The 15045-nt window shown below is 42.4% G+C and overlaps 2 protein-coding genes across 5 annotated transcripts in view; both read left to right on the top strand.

Annotated features, from left to right (window-relative positions):
* Positions 1 to 482: 482 nt before the first annotated feature.
* The window catches only part of LOC132943060 (transducin-like enhancer protein 4), a 42076-nt gene continuing 27513 nt past the window's right edge, over positions 483 to 15045 (top strand). For all 4 annotated transcript variants that reach the window (XM_061011854.1, XM_061011852.1, XM_061011855.1 and 1 more), the window contains exon 1: positions 483 to 1068. In XM_061011854.1, coding sequence (XP_060867837.1) covers positions 1012 to 1068 — 57 coding nt within the window. In that variant the 5' untranslated portion in view covers positions 483 to 1011. The remainder of the gene's footprint in view (positions 1069 to 15045) is intronic.
* LOC132943062 (histidine-rich glycoprotein-like) lies at positions 11293 to 14396 on the top strand. Its single transcript, XM_061011857.1, has 3 exons — positions 11293 to 11923; positions 12912 to 12985; positions 13174 to 14396. The coding sequence occupies exons 1-3, from the start codon at positions 11903 to 11905 to the stop codon at positions 14255 to 14257; spliced, it is 1179 nt and encodes a 392-aa protein (XP_060867840.1). The 5' UTR covers positions 11293 to 11902; the 3' UTR covers positions 14258 to 14396.

Below are 15045 nucleotides of genomic sequence, written 5' to 3'. Positions count from 1 at the left end.
GTGCGCGCGTGTACGAGAGAGAATGACGGAGAAAGAGGAGAGAAAAAAAAGAATAAAATTGAAGAGACCTTTTGTGTTATTGGAAAAAGAAGCAAGAGGGTTTTCGCTCTAGTGTAAAGAGTGGGCGGCCATTTTGTGAAAAGGTCTTTTTTCAATGTTCCCCGTCCCCACTGTACACACACATACACATGGACTGACGCACACACGCACACGCCTCGCTACACGTCTTCCATGGGTTTTAGGTTCGATTTTTTCTGGACCCCTGCACGACCCCGCCGTCACCACCGACACTGACGCCGCCCCGCCGCACACCGCACCACCCAGACGATCGTTTTGTTTACTGCCGGCGCGGTGGGGAGTGGAGGACCATCAGCCTTGTGTACGCTCGCGTGTGTGTGCGTGTGCGAGTGTACGTGTGCGTCGGGCGCGCGGGGCGCGGCGGGGCGTCCGTGTTCACACACCGGCTCAGTCGACGGCTCCTCTTCAGTGCTCCGTTGGTCTTCGTACAGTGTTTACGCGTGCCGCACTACGTGTTTATATTACGCGCGCCACACTTACGGCCGTTCTTGCGCAAAGTTTTTGGTGTATTAATAATTTTTTTTTTTGGTTTCGATTTTTTGTTTTTAAAATATCCTAAGCGTTCGTCTCCACCGAAAGAACAGTCACGTGCGTCCGACGAGTGTTGAGAGGTGTGTCTTGATCGTTTCGTCGATTAATATTTTTCCGTCGTTCTGCGCGCCATATCGAATCGTTCGCGTGCAGTTAACGTGTATTTGTTACGGGTTCAGTGCGATAATATATCCGCGGATATCGCGGTATTTTTTCGATCGCTCCTGTGCGTGTGTGTTTGTGCGCGCTCGTCACTCTTTTTCGATTTTTACGACCGTCTTTATTTATTTTGTTCGACGACGTGTGCGCGTATCGTGTGTATACGATTCCGTCCGTCCGTCCGTCCGCCGCCGATTAAACAGAGTGATATTTGATTTTGCGGCCATGAGCTGCTAACACGTCATGTACGCCGCAGCCACGATGAATGCAGCAGCTGTAGCGGCCGCTGCCCGGCACCCGGTAAGCGTTTTGAACCTTACGATATTATCACCACAAAACTTTAGTAGCTTGTAACAGGCGTTCGAGTGTAAAGACGTACTGGTAGTAGATTTGTTATTTTAAAAAGCGCTGGACCCACTCTCGGTTGTCGTGTACATTACGCAACGCGTGTGTTCTTATCGGGAACAGATTTAGACGGCGGCATTTATAAACGACGCGTGTGTGATTCGGCGTGCATGCGCGTCTTATATGTATATATTATATATATTATATAGTATATAAATATACGCACACATACACACATAAATCGTATTCACGCGAAAAATGATCGAATCGCCACTGTACCTTTGAACTATTGGCACATTTCCACGACTATTTAGATAACAACGGTGTATATGCGCGTCCTGGCTCGTTATAATACACGCTCGGCAGTTAGTTACACGACGACGACGACGACGACGACGTGCGCATAATATATTATTTCATTGTGTTGGTGTTTGGTTTTTTTTTTTCTTCCAACTGACGAATTCCTAACCGTTCTGTAGACCTGGTCGCCAAAAATTTGGGCACCACTGTCGGCGCAGACCGCCCGCTAACCCTCGGGACCCCACACCGGTTTCTCGTGCGAACCCGGCGTGCTGAACACAATGGGCACCCCCCGGAGGTGCATTGGTTGAATTTGTAATAAAAACGTGTCTGTATACACGTATATACAGCGGACGTGCTGTACGGCGATAATATAATGACGTGCTCTGTGTCCCGCGCGCGCGCTCGTGAATAACGATAATATAATAATACAATAATAAAAATAAAATCTGGGGAGGAGGGCTAAACGGAAAATTGACATTTTCGAATGTTGTAGTAGTCGTAATAAAAGGTTTTTTTTTCGGCGTGCTTTATAAATACATTTTAATGGTACTCGACGACGGTGATATTGCTTTCGTGGTGGGGCGGAGGGGAGTTAAACGACGCAGTGTGCTCTCGTCGCGTAATCTTTGTGCGACGAGTGGTTCGAGTTGTTGCTCTCGGGGTTTCGTCGCCGCCGCCGCTAATTATAGTCATGACAAGACGGGTGGCGGCGGCGGCGGCGGCGTCTCGGTTGGTCTTCGATAAAATGACGCGCGACGTACATTACTACGGCGACTACAACGGACAGAGACCACTGCAGCGCACGCGAGGTCACGACGAGGACGTGATCGCCGCGGCTGTCTGCGACCGTCTGCTGTCGTATTATTTTAATATTTTATAATATTATTGTTACAAGCGCTTGCGCCATACGGTTGCGTTTCAAAACAGCGATCGGAAAGTGAGTGTTCGCCGTTTATTTCGGAATTTCGAACTCGGAGATGAACCGCCGTGGTGTAATTCAACTGTGGCGTGTTCTCAGATCTCACTACGCACAGTATAATGTATTATTATAATTAAATTTAAATTATATAATCGTATACTTCATTAACGACGGTCGACGGTCTTAGTGGCAACGGCGGTCGCTATAATTAATCCGGCCGAACACGATTTGCGAGCCTTCCGCCGTCGAGCTATATAATATAGGTGAGGTGGCGCGCGCGCATCGGTATGACGATGGCGAGGGGGTGACGTGGATGGAATTCACACACACGTGAACGTGGAATGACCCACAAAAAGCAGTTCCACCCACGGGTGTTCATTACGCGCATATTCGGAGCGGTTAACCGCGGCATTATAACCGCCGCCGACACACCATGTTTGTATTGTTTTTAATTTCTCGCACGTCGTATGGTGTCTCGGTCGGTGAAAGCGATGACGGGCGCGTGTGCGGCGGTTCCTCCCGTCCGCCCCGCCAGAGTCGGTTACTCGATTCTCACGACGACGAAATCGCGCTCGCGATTTACTGATGTGAATCTTGTCTGTACACAATGCGCGCGACCGCGTCCAATGATGGTCGATTGTGTGTCCCGTAGACGATATTATGTTTGGGACCGCTACGTGTCGAATGTCGATGTGTTTGTTGTTGTTGTTGTTGTCGGCGTCATTGTCGTTGTCGATGTGGTCGACATGACCATATGCCGTAGTCGGCTAGGGCGATGAACAAAAAACCACGTTTATCGCGCTGTGGTTACGGGTCGTGAACTTCTGGGTAATTATACCGTGGATCCCGTCATCGTTTCGATCCATCGGCCTCGGAATACCGTGACAGAGTCGCGTCCGTTCTCGTTTTAGTTTTTTCTACTTTTCTCCTTAAATTCATTATCGAAATTAATGATTGAGCCGCTCCTCCTCTCTTCCTCCCATCATCTTTCCACGGTGTATAAACGGTTTCTTAAATGTGTATGTAATGCGTTTATATATATATATATATGTTTGTAAACATTTCTCACGGTATAATTCATCAGCTATACAGGCCTTCCAAGAGAAGATTTTTTTTTTTGGGGGGGGGAGGGGGCTGTCATGGTTAACGGAACACGGGTGGATAAAAAAATATATACCGGAAAAGAGTACAATAAACTCGGCAGGCGGTGTTGCAGATAGTCTTCCCGACGACACGATACCTGTACTGTTGTTGTTTCAGTCGGTGCAGCGGCATGTCTGAATAGTGTCGACCGCGTTTCGTGTGTCAAATCGCGCGCGAACCGATGTATGTTCGGTCACACGGACGGGCGAAATAAATCAATCGTAAATCCTCCCCTTCTTTCACGCACACCACGACCGCGCCGTCCTACACTAGTCGACTAGCGCGCTGCACCCCCGCCCAAACATTCGACCGGGTGCTTATAACATTATATATACATTACCGGACCGCGTGTACCTATATATATATATACCTGAAATACGCGTGTGTTATTATTACGTGTATATTATTATAATATTATTACACTGGTAGAGTAGTGGGTGGGGGTCCTCGTGCAGTCTTTAACGCCCCCTTGCACTACCCATCACCTGTCCCGCCGCCGGGGCCGTCACGCATCGGTGTTGTTCGTCACGCGAACAGCTCGGAATTTTTACATGTACAATAAATTACGAACCGCAGATAATATCTGTCCGGGATATCTCCAATTATTATTATTATTATTTTTGTTACCCGCCACCGCCACAACGAAATCCTAACGTGTCTTCCCCGAGAACGGCTCCGGTCGGACTCGCAGACCACACGCACCGACGACGACAACTCTACCGCGTCTCGCGCGGACTACGTCCAATTAGGCATTGGGCGGGCATCGTTAGCACAACCGAAATCGTTCCGTAATGTATAGGTATTATAATATAATAATGATGTACACAGGCTGACGGACCAAACGTTTTTTTCACGCGGACCTCGTGACGACGAGCGAGTGGAGTCGCACTACTCGACTGCGACAATAACGGATACGCGGTAGATGCAGAGCTTGCAAACAAAATAATATTGTAATAATATACGAACCAGTGTGGCGTGATATTAAAACCCCTTTTTGTGCAACGCTGTTGTGTAAACGCGTAGAACACGGATATAGACAATAACTAATAGGAAGGGAATATAATCGGCCGTGCATTAAGTCTATGAAAAGGAAATAAGACCCTTATAATGGCGGTGGGTTGTGGTATTTATTTATATATAATATAATATATAGTCTCAAAAGAAGTCGTCGTCGACCGTCGTTTTTCTATACTGTCCCTTATCCGGCGGTCTATACATAGAACAGAATATAATAATATTATATTCGTGCATTGTGTGTGGCGGTGCAGTGGGTATTCTAGAAAAACGCGTCCCACCTGCTCGACGTGAAAATAACAATCCCTGAAAGGATATACATATCCGGATTAGTCACTATATGTGTTATTACGCTTATTTTGGTTTTTTCGGTCGTGAGGTATCATTAAGTCACGCCGCTTGTTATTATCCCATATCGGTCTTTACAATTACAAGGCATACACGCACACGCACACACACATACACATTCGATTTCAGCTTTAGGCCCACATTCAACCGGCCCATGTTTTTTTAAATTTTTATTAACGGCTATAGGAAATAACGAACGCTGCGATGCGTGCGTGCGTGCGATAGACTCGTGTTTCACGCTATCGGATATCGAAAGGTAATATTCCCGGTGGTAATAGGCAACTAAATCTACACTGGCGCGTTTCAAACGCGATAAAAAAAAAAACAACACACGCACACGCGCGTACCCGTACATTTTTTCCACACGCACGCGCAATGGTTAAGAGACGACGACGACGACGACGACGAGGAAGAAGAAGAAGAAGAAAAAAAACCGAAGGGGACTTTACAGGTGTGCCCGCAGACATACGCGTTTATAAACTGCCAACGAGAAACCGGTCCGTGGAAGTATATAATAACCGCCGCGCGATAGTAATAATTATTATTATCGAGGGGCATAGACGGAAAATGTATGAAAAAAAAAAAAAATAACGCCGGTCGTCGGCCTTCAGGCCACCAGCTACTGTGTGTAGTGTGTGTTCGTGTGAGTGTATGTGCAGTGCGCGCGCGCGCGAAGTCTTTACATATTATAATATTATATTATACGCACGCATATAATATACCTATTCAGTAATAATAATAATAACATATAAAACGGAGAGGAGAAAAAACTCGTCCCGCCTTACCCGTTCCCCCTGCAGGCCCGTCGACGTTGTCGTTATATATACTGTATTATTTTTTTTTATATACGTCTTGTACATATTTGGAGAGAAATTCTCCGTCGATTGCTTCCTCTTTGTTCGACGACGACGACGACGACGACGACGAGTGTATACACGTTTATATTATATATACAGTATTGAGTATATATAAAATATAATGTCATTTACCGGGTATATCGTATATACCTGCCCCGGTACACCGCGTGGCGTGCATTTTTTCTCTCTTCCATATGGGGATTGTTAACCGCACGAGTTATGGGCATTTAAAAAAGGATATAGACCGCCGCGCGTATCGTACTGATCGACTATACGTTATAAATTATAAATTATTATGTTTCCCGAGAAAACCAATTTGTCCGAACGAGCCGCAAAAGATTTATATTTAAACGTAACGTCGGTTTTCGTGTTCGCAAGATCATTATTACAGCCAGCTGCAGATGTATATATGCGCATATATATTATAAACGTTACGACGTTACGATTTCGGTCGGACGTGAGATTTTTTTTTATTTTACGTGCGGGGAGGGTGTTGTGAATGTTTTTCCTTTCAGTGATAAATATTCCCGTTAAAAATCTGAGACTGATTCGTGCACATTTTTTTTATTCGCTTCGTATAAAATAAACACACACAACACGCACACCGACATTAATAATATTATCGCACATGCCCACACGTCCGTCGTGCAGTATATACCTATGTATATAAAGATATATATTATTATAATAGGTACTTACTCGATTAAGCACTGCGCCCACGGCGTTTGTCAAGGACCTACTCGAAAATGTGAAAAAAAAAAAAACAGAAAATCGTTCGCCCGACGACGACGACCCTCCGATTCACCCGCCATAATTTACCATCGTCCCTAGCCCCGTGTCGGTTTATAATATACAGGTATAGTATATATTTAACAAAACACAATGCCCGTACCAAAATAATATATATAATAATATTATATATGTACTGCAGTCGCATCATCGTTTATTTACGAGCGACGCGCCGTATTTACAACCCTTCTGCCGGGGTACGTTTATAATATAATATTTATTATTATTGGGGACAGCAGCAGTGTTTCGTCTCGAAATCTGGTCGCCAGCAACATGTCGTCTTCTTCGTTCCGAGTGTTATATATTATTATCATCGTCAACGGCCCGGGCTGAATACCCGAACAACACACGATGTTTCGTCGCATGTGTGTAAGCAGTGTTCGTCGTCTGTTGTAGGCCGTCGTCCGTCGTCTGTCGTCGCCGCATTGGTCGTCCCTGCTGCTGCGGCACATTCACGCCGATCGGTGGTGCATAACAATAATATTTTACATTAATACATAGAGAGATTTTAACATTGCACTTGTTATTGGAAAAAGAAAATGTTAACATCGCTGCCGCGCACACGACGAGTTGGCGACAATAGACCAGCAGTTAGGTCTGTTGTAGGTGTCCGTTGGCGTTGGGTTTCGTGACTGAGCTACGGCCTATGTGCGTGTGCGTCCACGCCGCGTTCATATTAAATATATATATAAATTATTTGCGCACGTCGAGCATACTACACTATATGTATAAATGTGTGTGCCGTGAAAAACTGCAGGGAAATTTCTTCTCGGTGGAGATCGGGGTGGGGAGTTATTCGGTCGCGCCTGTTGCGGTCTCGGCGTTTCTCTCCCTCCCCACCGCCACGGCAGTCACGGCCTACGCCACCGCACAACAATTTCGCGGCGGCGGGACCCCGGGGGCAGTTTTAAGCGGTAATTAGCGCCGCGACTACATGGCGGCGTGGTGGTTACACTCGGTCCGGGATTCTGCGCGCCGGATGACACGCGGCTACTGCTGCTGCTGCTGCTGATGCTGCCGTCGTCCCGACCGGAACACGCGTAGTCCAACATTTTATTTTTGCACACATTTCTGCGTCACTGCGATAATATTATAACGATATGTCGACGTGTTGCCATGTTGTCACAATATTGTACGTACCTATTTGCATGTATATTGTTCGGCGTTCGTCCGGGAAAAAAACGAATAAAATTTACGACGGCGACGACGGTTTAATGAGCTCTAAAAAGTGTCCCTATACATTATATAAAGTACAACGTGATATACCGTACAATATAAGTCCATGACGCTATGTTTTCGTAAAAATAATAATAATAAAAAAAACAACAGCGTCCCCGGAGAAAGATAAATAGTCGTAAAACCTGCAGGGTATACATTGGTTTGCCCCCCCTTTTTTTTTATAGCGTTCGCTTGTGTATAATTTAGATATATTATTTTGAATGTGGTTCTTGTTAAATGCCCGGAAAATAAAAGTTAACAGATAGGAATAAAAAGGGTGGTGCATTATGTGCTTAATGTACCACGCATCAATAAACAATAAGTGTCCATAAAAATATTAACCGACAATCGACATGCAACTTGTCGATTATGGATTCTAATTAAGTAACTATACTTTCCAATCCTGCCTTATAATAATTAGCATACCTATATTCTGTAATAAATGCAGGTTTAAACTCGAGGATTAAATGGTCGTATGTTTTAAATTTATAATCGTATTTTATTACATGACGTTTTGGGTGATCGCGTGTAAGCACAACTTTATATAAACATACTCGATATCATTATATACTTGTACATTGAACGGTATTAAATTGTCTTAATCCTATATCGCCATTTTGTTACCTCAAAAAATCCTTTTTGTATTATCATAATTTGTGAATACGTTCAATAGAAACTTGTATGCGTGTTAACCGGTTTTTTTTTTTATAACATTATGTTTGAGTAGGTCGTTGCGGCTTTTGGAGCATATATATTTTGAAATATATACATTTGTTTTGTTTATAAATCAGTTTTACTGACTAGGTATATATAGTTGTACAAACGTTGCTTTTGAAAAAGTTCATTATAGGTACGAATATAAACTATCAAAATCGCGTACATTTTATTTTCTTAAATCACAATAATGGTCTTTTTCGTGATTTGAAGTGTCTAATACGAGTAATACTTTTAGTTTAAAGTATAAACTCTATACATACATATACTACCTAGCTATAGTGCCTATAGTTGTCATTATTTTACACGTCACGTCCATTCTGCAACACGAATCACACATTGATCCGTAATGTGTTATCTAATAATATCTATGTTATATAGAGTTATAGGTATTGCATTGGTACGTATAGCTATTTACCAATATATAATATTTGTCTTCTTCGTTCAATTTTTTTTATGTATGTATTTTACCTACGTATGCTTACTGTATATATGTTTGGCAGTTTATTCCAAACATTTTCGTTTTTAGATTTTCTGACTATAGCTGCATTAATCAAAAACAGAATATTTAGCCATTTTTTTCTTTAAAAATGTGACAATAGCTTCTATGTAGGTACACACTACTCTTTAAAATGCGCAAAAATCAATCAATTCCGAGCATCGTATTATGACGATGGTTATTTCAACGAATATGTAGGTTATGTAGGTATGTCGTGTTCCAGTTTAGCTATAGACAAGTCGTCCCATAATCAATTTGGCGGTAAACATTGTGTCTGAGTGACATTTTTCGTGTATTGATATGACACGTCGAAGACCATGTAATTTTAAATGTTATACATTTTCTTGACTTAAATTATGTAAGCTTTTTTTGCATTCTATTTAGAAATTCAACGACAATGCAAAAACAAATTGAAACACCTTAAAAAAAGATAAGATAACAAGGTAATAAGTCACTTTACGTAAGATTAACCGGCAATTCCAAAACTTTTACATATTTTTCACTGCACCAGACACATTTTATAATATGCATATCACACATATTTCATGCATCCCAACTATATTTATGGATATTGAATATTTTCATGATTCTACTAATATTTAATATTCCTAATTACTAATTATAATTTATAACGACATTTGATGAAGCATGGTAGTTCAATATTTAACGTGGTTTTCCATTATATCGATTCGTATTGAAATTGTTGAAATTGTTTGAAGATATTTGATAATTGACATTATATAGGTAGGTAGATGTAAAATTAAAAGTTAATCAACTTTTGCTAGTAGTGTAGGTACATCGTTGTATATGATAACGTCGTACTTGTGTTTTATTAAAACATTTAAAATAACGTCTCGGGTAGGCTTATAAAAATATAATAAATGCTATTCGAAAATCTCGAAAACCTATTATTTTATATTAATAAAATACAATATGCATAATAGAATAAAAATCCCTCGCCTAGAGAAGACAAGCAGTTATAGCAGTTATCATTGCATGGATTCTCATTTCTGTAAACGAATTTTGTAAATTATCGACTACCTAGCGCATACAACGCATAAAATTCCTGTATGAAAGCTAATATTTAATATTGGTAATTACTAATCTGACGATTAGGCATTGTCTGCGTTTTGAACAGTTGTATATACTATGTTTGCTAGGTATTTAACAATGTTTGTGTTTAGATTAACACGTGTGATTGAATTAAATTTTTTTATACTGTGTATAATGTCATGTCGTGATTTTTATATTGTTGTAATATACCTACAATTTAATCAAATTTGAATTAACTGATCATATTTGAAATGTTTAAGGTATCTATACATATTTCGTACATATAAAATCAATGTAGAATTTATGATGTAAATTTTAGGAACTCGTATAGGTAATATTATTACCATTTATCTATCTTCTAAAATTAACAACTATAAGCTAAAATATATATTTTTTAATGTGTATCTAACATTCACTTTATCTCTCAAAAAGTATTTAGGTAATTGTAACGTATTATATTATGTCGACATATCATTAAGTGGTATGGTTTAGAAGTAGAATTTGTATACTTTTTTTTGGAAGTAGGTATGCAGGTATAAAGATAATAGGATAAACAATGTTTTCGTCATAATTCATTGTAATAATACAGAATATAGATATCAAAACGAACGTGACTATTTCGGAAGTTTTCTTAACTCCACTAGGTATATTATGCAGTCTGCGATTGATAGTATAACATATTTCGCCGTCGTACGATTTTTATGCGTAAACGTGAAAAAAACCAAACAAAATATATAAATGCGTTTGAATCGACGTCTAGGTATTGTTATAGCGAGCAGAGACTTAAGTAGCTATCGATGATCGTAAAGTGCATGAAAGTCTCTCCCCGTTAATCTAAATACACGATAAAGGGAAAAAAAAAACTTTAAGCCCCGAGTCGCGGATAATATACGTGTCACATCGTACACGGCGATCGTCGTGTCTCCATCGTCGAGTTTTACTGTCGGTAGTCGGTTACGGCCATGTCATATACAAAACATACAACACGACAAAGCGCTTATGGGGCAATGCTCGCACACTGGCGTCGATATTTTTTTTTACCATTATTTCGTATAATATATATGACGTGTACCGCGTGTCCGCCGCCGACCTTGCAAATTTCTTTTCCTTGTCGCCGACGCCGTGTACCGTTTTTACACGGTCCTTATACGCGACATGGGGTGAGCGTATATTATATTATACGTTACATATTATAGGCAAATATACCACGGTCGCGTACATGCAGGTGCAGGTCGTCGCCGTCGCCGTGGTCGTCGTCGTCAGGGGTTGCGAAAACAGCTTCACGGGCTATTTGCGCGGTATGTGTCGTATTTCGAACGTGTCGCGTATTTCTATTGTGTGACGACCATGTATATTATGTACCTACATATACGCGCGTTATACACGCGTTCGGTGAATTTTATATACATTTTTTTTTTCTACCTACTTGTGACGAATCGCCGACGACGGTGCGGGCGTACGGTATACGTACGTACGTACGTACGTACGTACGGTGCGTACTCGGAGGTCGACCATTATTATCGTAACCTTACGCCGATGGAGAGAAAAAAAAAAAGGAAAATGTATGTATGTATATAATATGTGAAAAATGATTTTCCGCCCGCGCGAGGCCGTTCGAGGCCGCGGCTCCATTGCCGCAGCAAGTGAGTGCGTGTTTCGAAATCACCGTCACTGTGAAAGGTGCATACCGCCGCCCGTGTGCGACGGGTTATTGTTACCGTGGTATAGTGCCATAGTGGTAGTGGTTGACGGCGACGACTACGGCGGTGGTGGTGTTGTGTTACCCGCTTTTCCGAGGCGATTTTCCCACCACCGTGGGATTTTGGTTTCATATATAAACTCCAGACGACCACAGCAACAGTACCACATTCAGTCTTTCCTTCGTTTGACTAACAATATAGTGACAATACAGAAATATACATTCAAGCAAACATGGGTTCCATAACTCCACTGGTAAGTACAATTTTTCTCATTACATTTTATATACTTACTGACTCTTCGAAATACAGTAATTTCATATTCGAACGTGAATTTTCTATACTTTTTATAATTTTTATTCTCTACACACCATACTATTAAAAATATTGCCATGTACATGCATCGTATACGCATGTCGTCGTTCTTTTTCTATAACTATACCGTAGTATATGACGTACATACATTGAAGGAATTTTTTTACGAGTTAAATCGCACTTTTAAGTGAATATACCGCGCCGCAACTTGTACATCCGATGGCGGTACCTTGTATATAAAAACAGTGTGTTCGTAATATATATATATAGGTACATGTAAACGCCGTTTGGGTTTTTATTACAATTCCAATAAATTTTTATTAGTCTGCGACCGTAAAAACCCGCTCCCGTATTCTCCCGACGACGACCCACAGCGTGGACGGCGTTCCGTGTAAACAACCAAGTTTTTTGCTCTTATTTTTTTCCGTTCAGCGTCCCATAAAAACCTCCTAGGGTGAACGACGTATAAACTCAGTATATAAGGGACGCGCTTCGTTACGGATCGTAAAGTACTGGCGGTCTACGTCGCGATCGTAAAAAGAAAAGAGAAGAGAAAAAACCGTGCGCACTCACACACACACACAGATAACACGTGTATACGTGATATACGTGTGGCAGAGAAAAAGTACAAAACTAGTCGTAAAGTTTTATGAAACATAAGTAGAGTTGGCTTTTTAATGTTTTTCAAATAATTTGTTCGAGGTTTTACGGCTTTTCGGCAGTGGATTTTTATTGCTGCAGCTAGCTTCCCCGAACCAACGCAAAAACCACCACCACCACCACCACCACCACTTGGTGATTCGCGTATACATTCTTTAACCACTCCGGCAAACCACACACACACGCATATATTACCCGGAAACGACTACACGACGACACGTATATTTAATATATCTAATAAAAATAGACCGTTTAAAAATGTTTTACAGGTAACTATCGCGTGTTTGATCGGCTTGACGTCTTTTGGTGCGGCCAAATTGAGCGATAACGAAGTAGCAGAAGGGTAAGATTCGTCGATTGCGGTACACTATTTATATATTATAATGTTGTTAACCGCACACGCATTCGTGTATGCCGTACAACATATACGTGTTCAACCGTCACATAGTGTTATATTTGTACCACGCTTGTCGTGTGTATAGGTAATAATAATAAGTTTAATTTTTTTCGTCTGTGTAATATTATATATAGAGTCATAAAGCACACGCATTACCATACCGGTGACGTGGAACATGCGCACAAACATGACGGCGAGGCACACCACGAGCACCACCACAAGGGAAGCGCCGAGCACGCCCATCACCATGGCGGAGAATTCGGTCACGGACATCACCACGGTGGCGAGTTCGGACACGGGCATCATCACCACGGTAGCGCAGACCACAAGCACCACCACGGCGGTGAGTTCGGTCACGGACACAAGCACCACGGAAGCGCGGAACATAAACATCACCACGGTGGTGAGTTCGGACACGGACACCACCACGGCGGCAAATTCGGACACGGACACGAACACCATGGAAGCGCTGCACACAAGCATCAACATCACGGTAGCGCCGCGCACAAGCATCACCATGGTGGAGAATTCGGACATGGACACGAACACCACGGAAGCGCCGAACACAAGCACCATCATGGCGGAGACTTCGGACACGGACACAAGCACGGTGGTGAATTCGGACACGGGCATCAACACCACGGTAGCGCAGATCACAAACATCACCACGGTGGAGAATTCGGACACGGACACCACCACGGAGGTAAATTCGGACATGGACACGAGCACCACGGAAGCGCCGCACACAAACATCACCACGGAGGAGAGTTCGGTCATGGACACAAGCACCACGGAAGCGCGGAACATAAACATCACCACGGCGGTGAATTCGGACACGGCCACCATCACGGCGGCAAATTCGGCCACGGACATCAACACCACGGTAGCGCAGATCACAAGCATCAACACCACGGAAGCGCTGCACACAAGCATCACCATGGCGGAGAATTCGGACACGGACACGAACACCACGGAAGCGCCGAGCATGCGCATCACCACGGAGGTGAATTCGGACATGGACACCACCACGGCGGCAAGTTCGGTCACGGACATCAACACCACGGTAGCGCAGATCACAAGCACCACCACGGCGGCAAGTTCGGGCACGGACACAAGCACGGCGGTAGTGCCGAACACGCTCACCAACACCACGGCAAGGCTGCTCACGGTCATCACCACGCTGGTCACTCCAAACATCATCACAAGCACACCGTCTAATAGCACGTCACTCACCCCCCGACGAAGACGGCCGCGATCACTAGTCGCACCATATCGTCGTATGAACGACTCCACAAGGACGAAAGTGACGAAGTCGGCACTCGTCTCCAACCCCTGCCCCCATCATCCAACCCGCTGCATTTGGTATTGACTTTATGAATATGGTAAAGGTTAACGGGTTCTTCGATTACTTGTTTCCAAAATGTCCTATCTCCGTCTCATCTTAACTTATAATACCAATCTTACTTTAACTCTCTTTCACTAATATCCCTTTCACCTATATATATTTGTCTCCCTATTTCGTCGGCGGCGTCAGATGTTCCAGCTGTTGTCAATTATTACTACTATCGCCGCCGTCAGTGTTGCTGTTGATGTTACTGCAAGTATACCTTCTCTACACTAATTTCGGTATTCCTAAATACAGAAATGTATGAACTGTCGTTACTACTTGTATAACTTATATATTTGTTCTGTGATAATTTTAAGTGCTCACTTTTAATGATTTATTGTTATTACTACTTATCGTTGTAATTGGGTCTTTTTATACGTATATATTAGTACTATTCTATAATAATATGTTATTTCAGTTTAGGATAGACTAATCAAAATTGGCGGTGTAGCTTCCGGTTTCTTACTGTTATATTATATAAGCATTGTATTTTATCGTATAGGTATCTACATATTTACGTATAAAATATTGTAATGTTTTATTATTGTTACCAATGTCAAGTTATTTTGTTATATTAAAATGTTATTATTGGTTATATGAATTGTTGTTGTTCTTGTCG

Source organism: Metopolophium dirhodum, chromosome 4 (genome assembly GCF_019925205.1).
Source record: "Metopolophium dirhodum isolate CAU chromosome 4, ASM1992520v1, whole genome shotgun sequence".
In the NCBI taxonomy this organism is placed as follows: Eukaryota; Metazoa; Arthropoda; class Insecta; order Hemiptera; family Aphididae; genus Metopolophium; species Metopolophium dirhodum.
Note: the sequence above shows the minus strand (reverse complement) of the source record. Positions and strands in the feature narration are given on the sequence as shown.

What these genes read in the sequence shown, in the direction of transcription:
- LOC132943062 (XM_061011857.1), top strand. Translation starts at nt 11,903, where the DNA reads ATGGGTTCCATAACTCCACTG. An exon ending in TGGGTTCCATAACTCCACTG is followed by an intron (nt 11,924 to 12,911) that starts GTAAGTACAATT and finishes AATGTTTTACAG; the next exon opens with GTAACTATCGCGTGTTTGAT. An exon ending in GATAACGAAGTAGCAGAAGG is followed by an intron (nt 12,986 to 13,173) that starts GTAAGATTCGTC and finishes TATTATATATAG; the next exon opens with AGTCATAAAGCACACGCATT.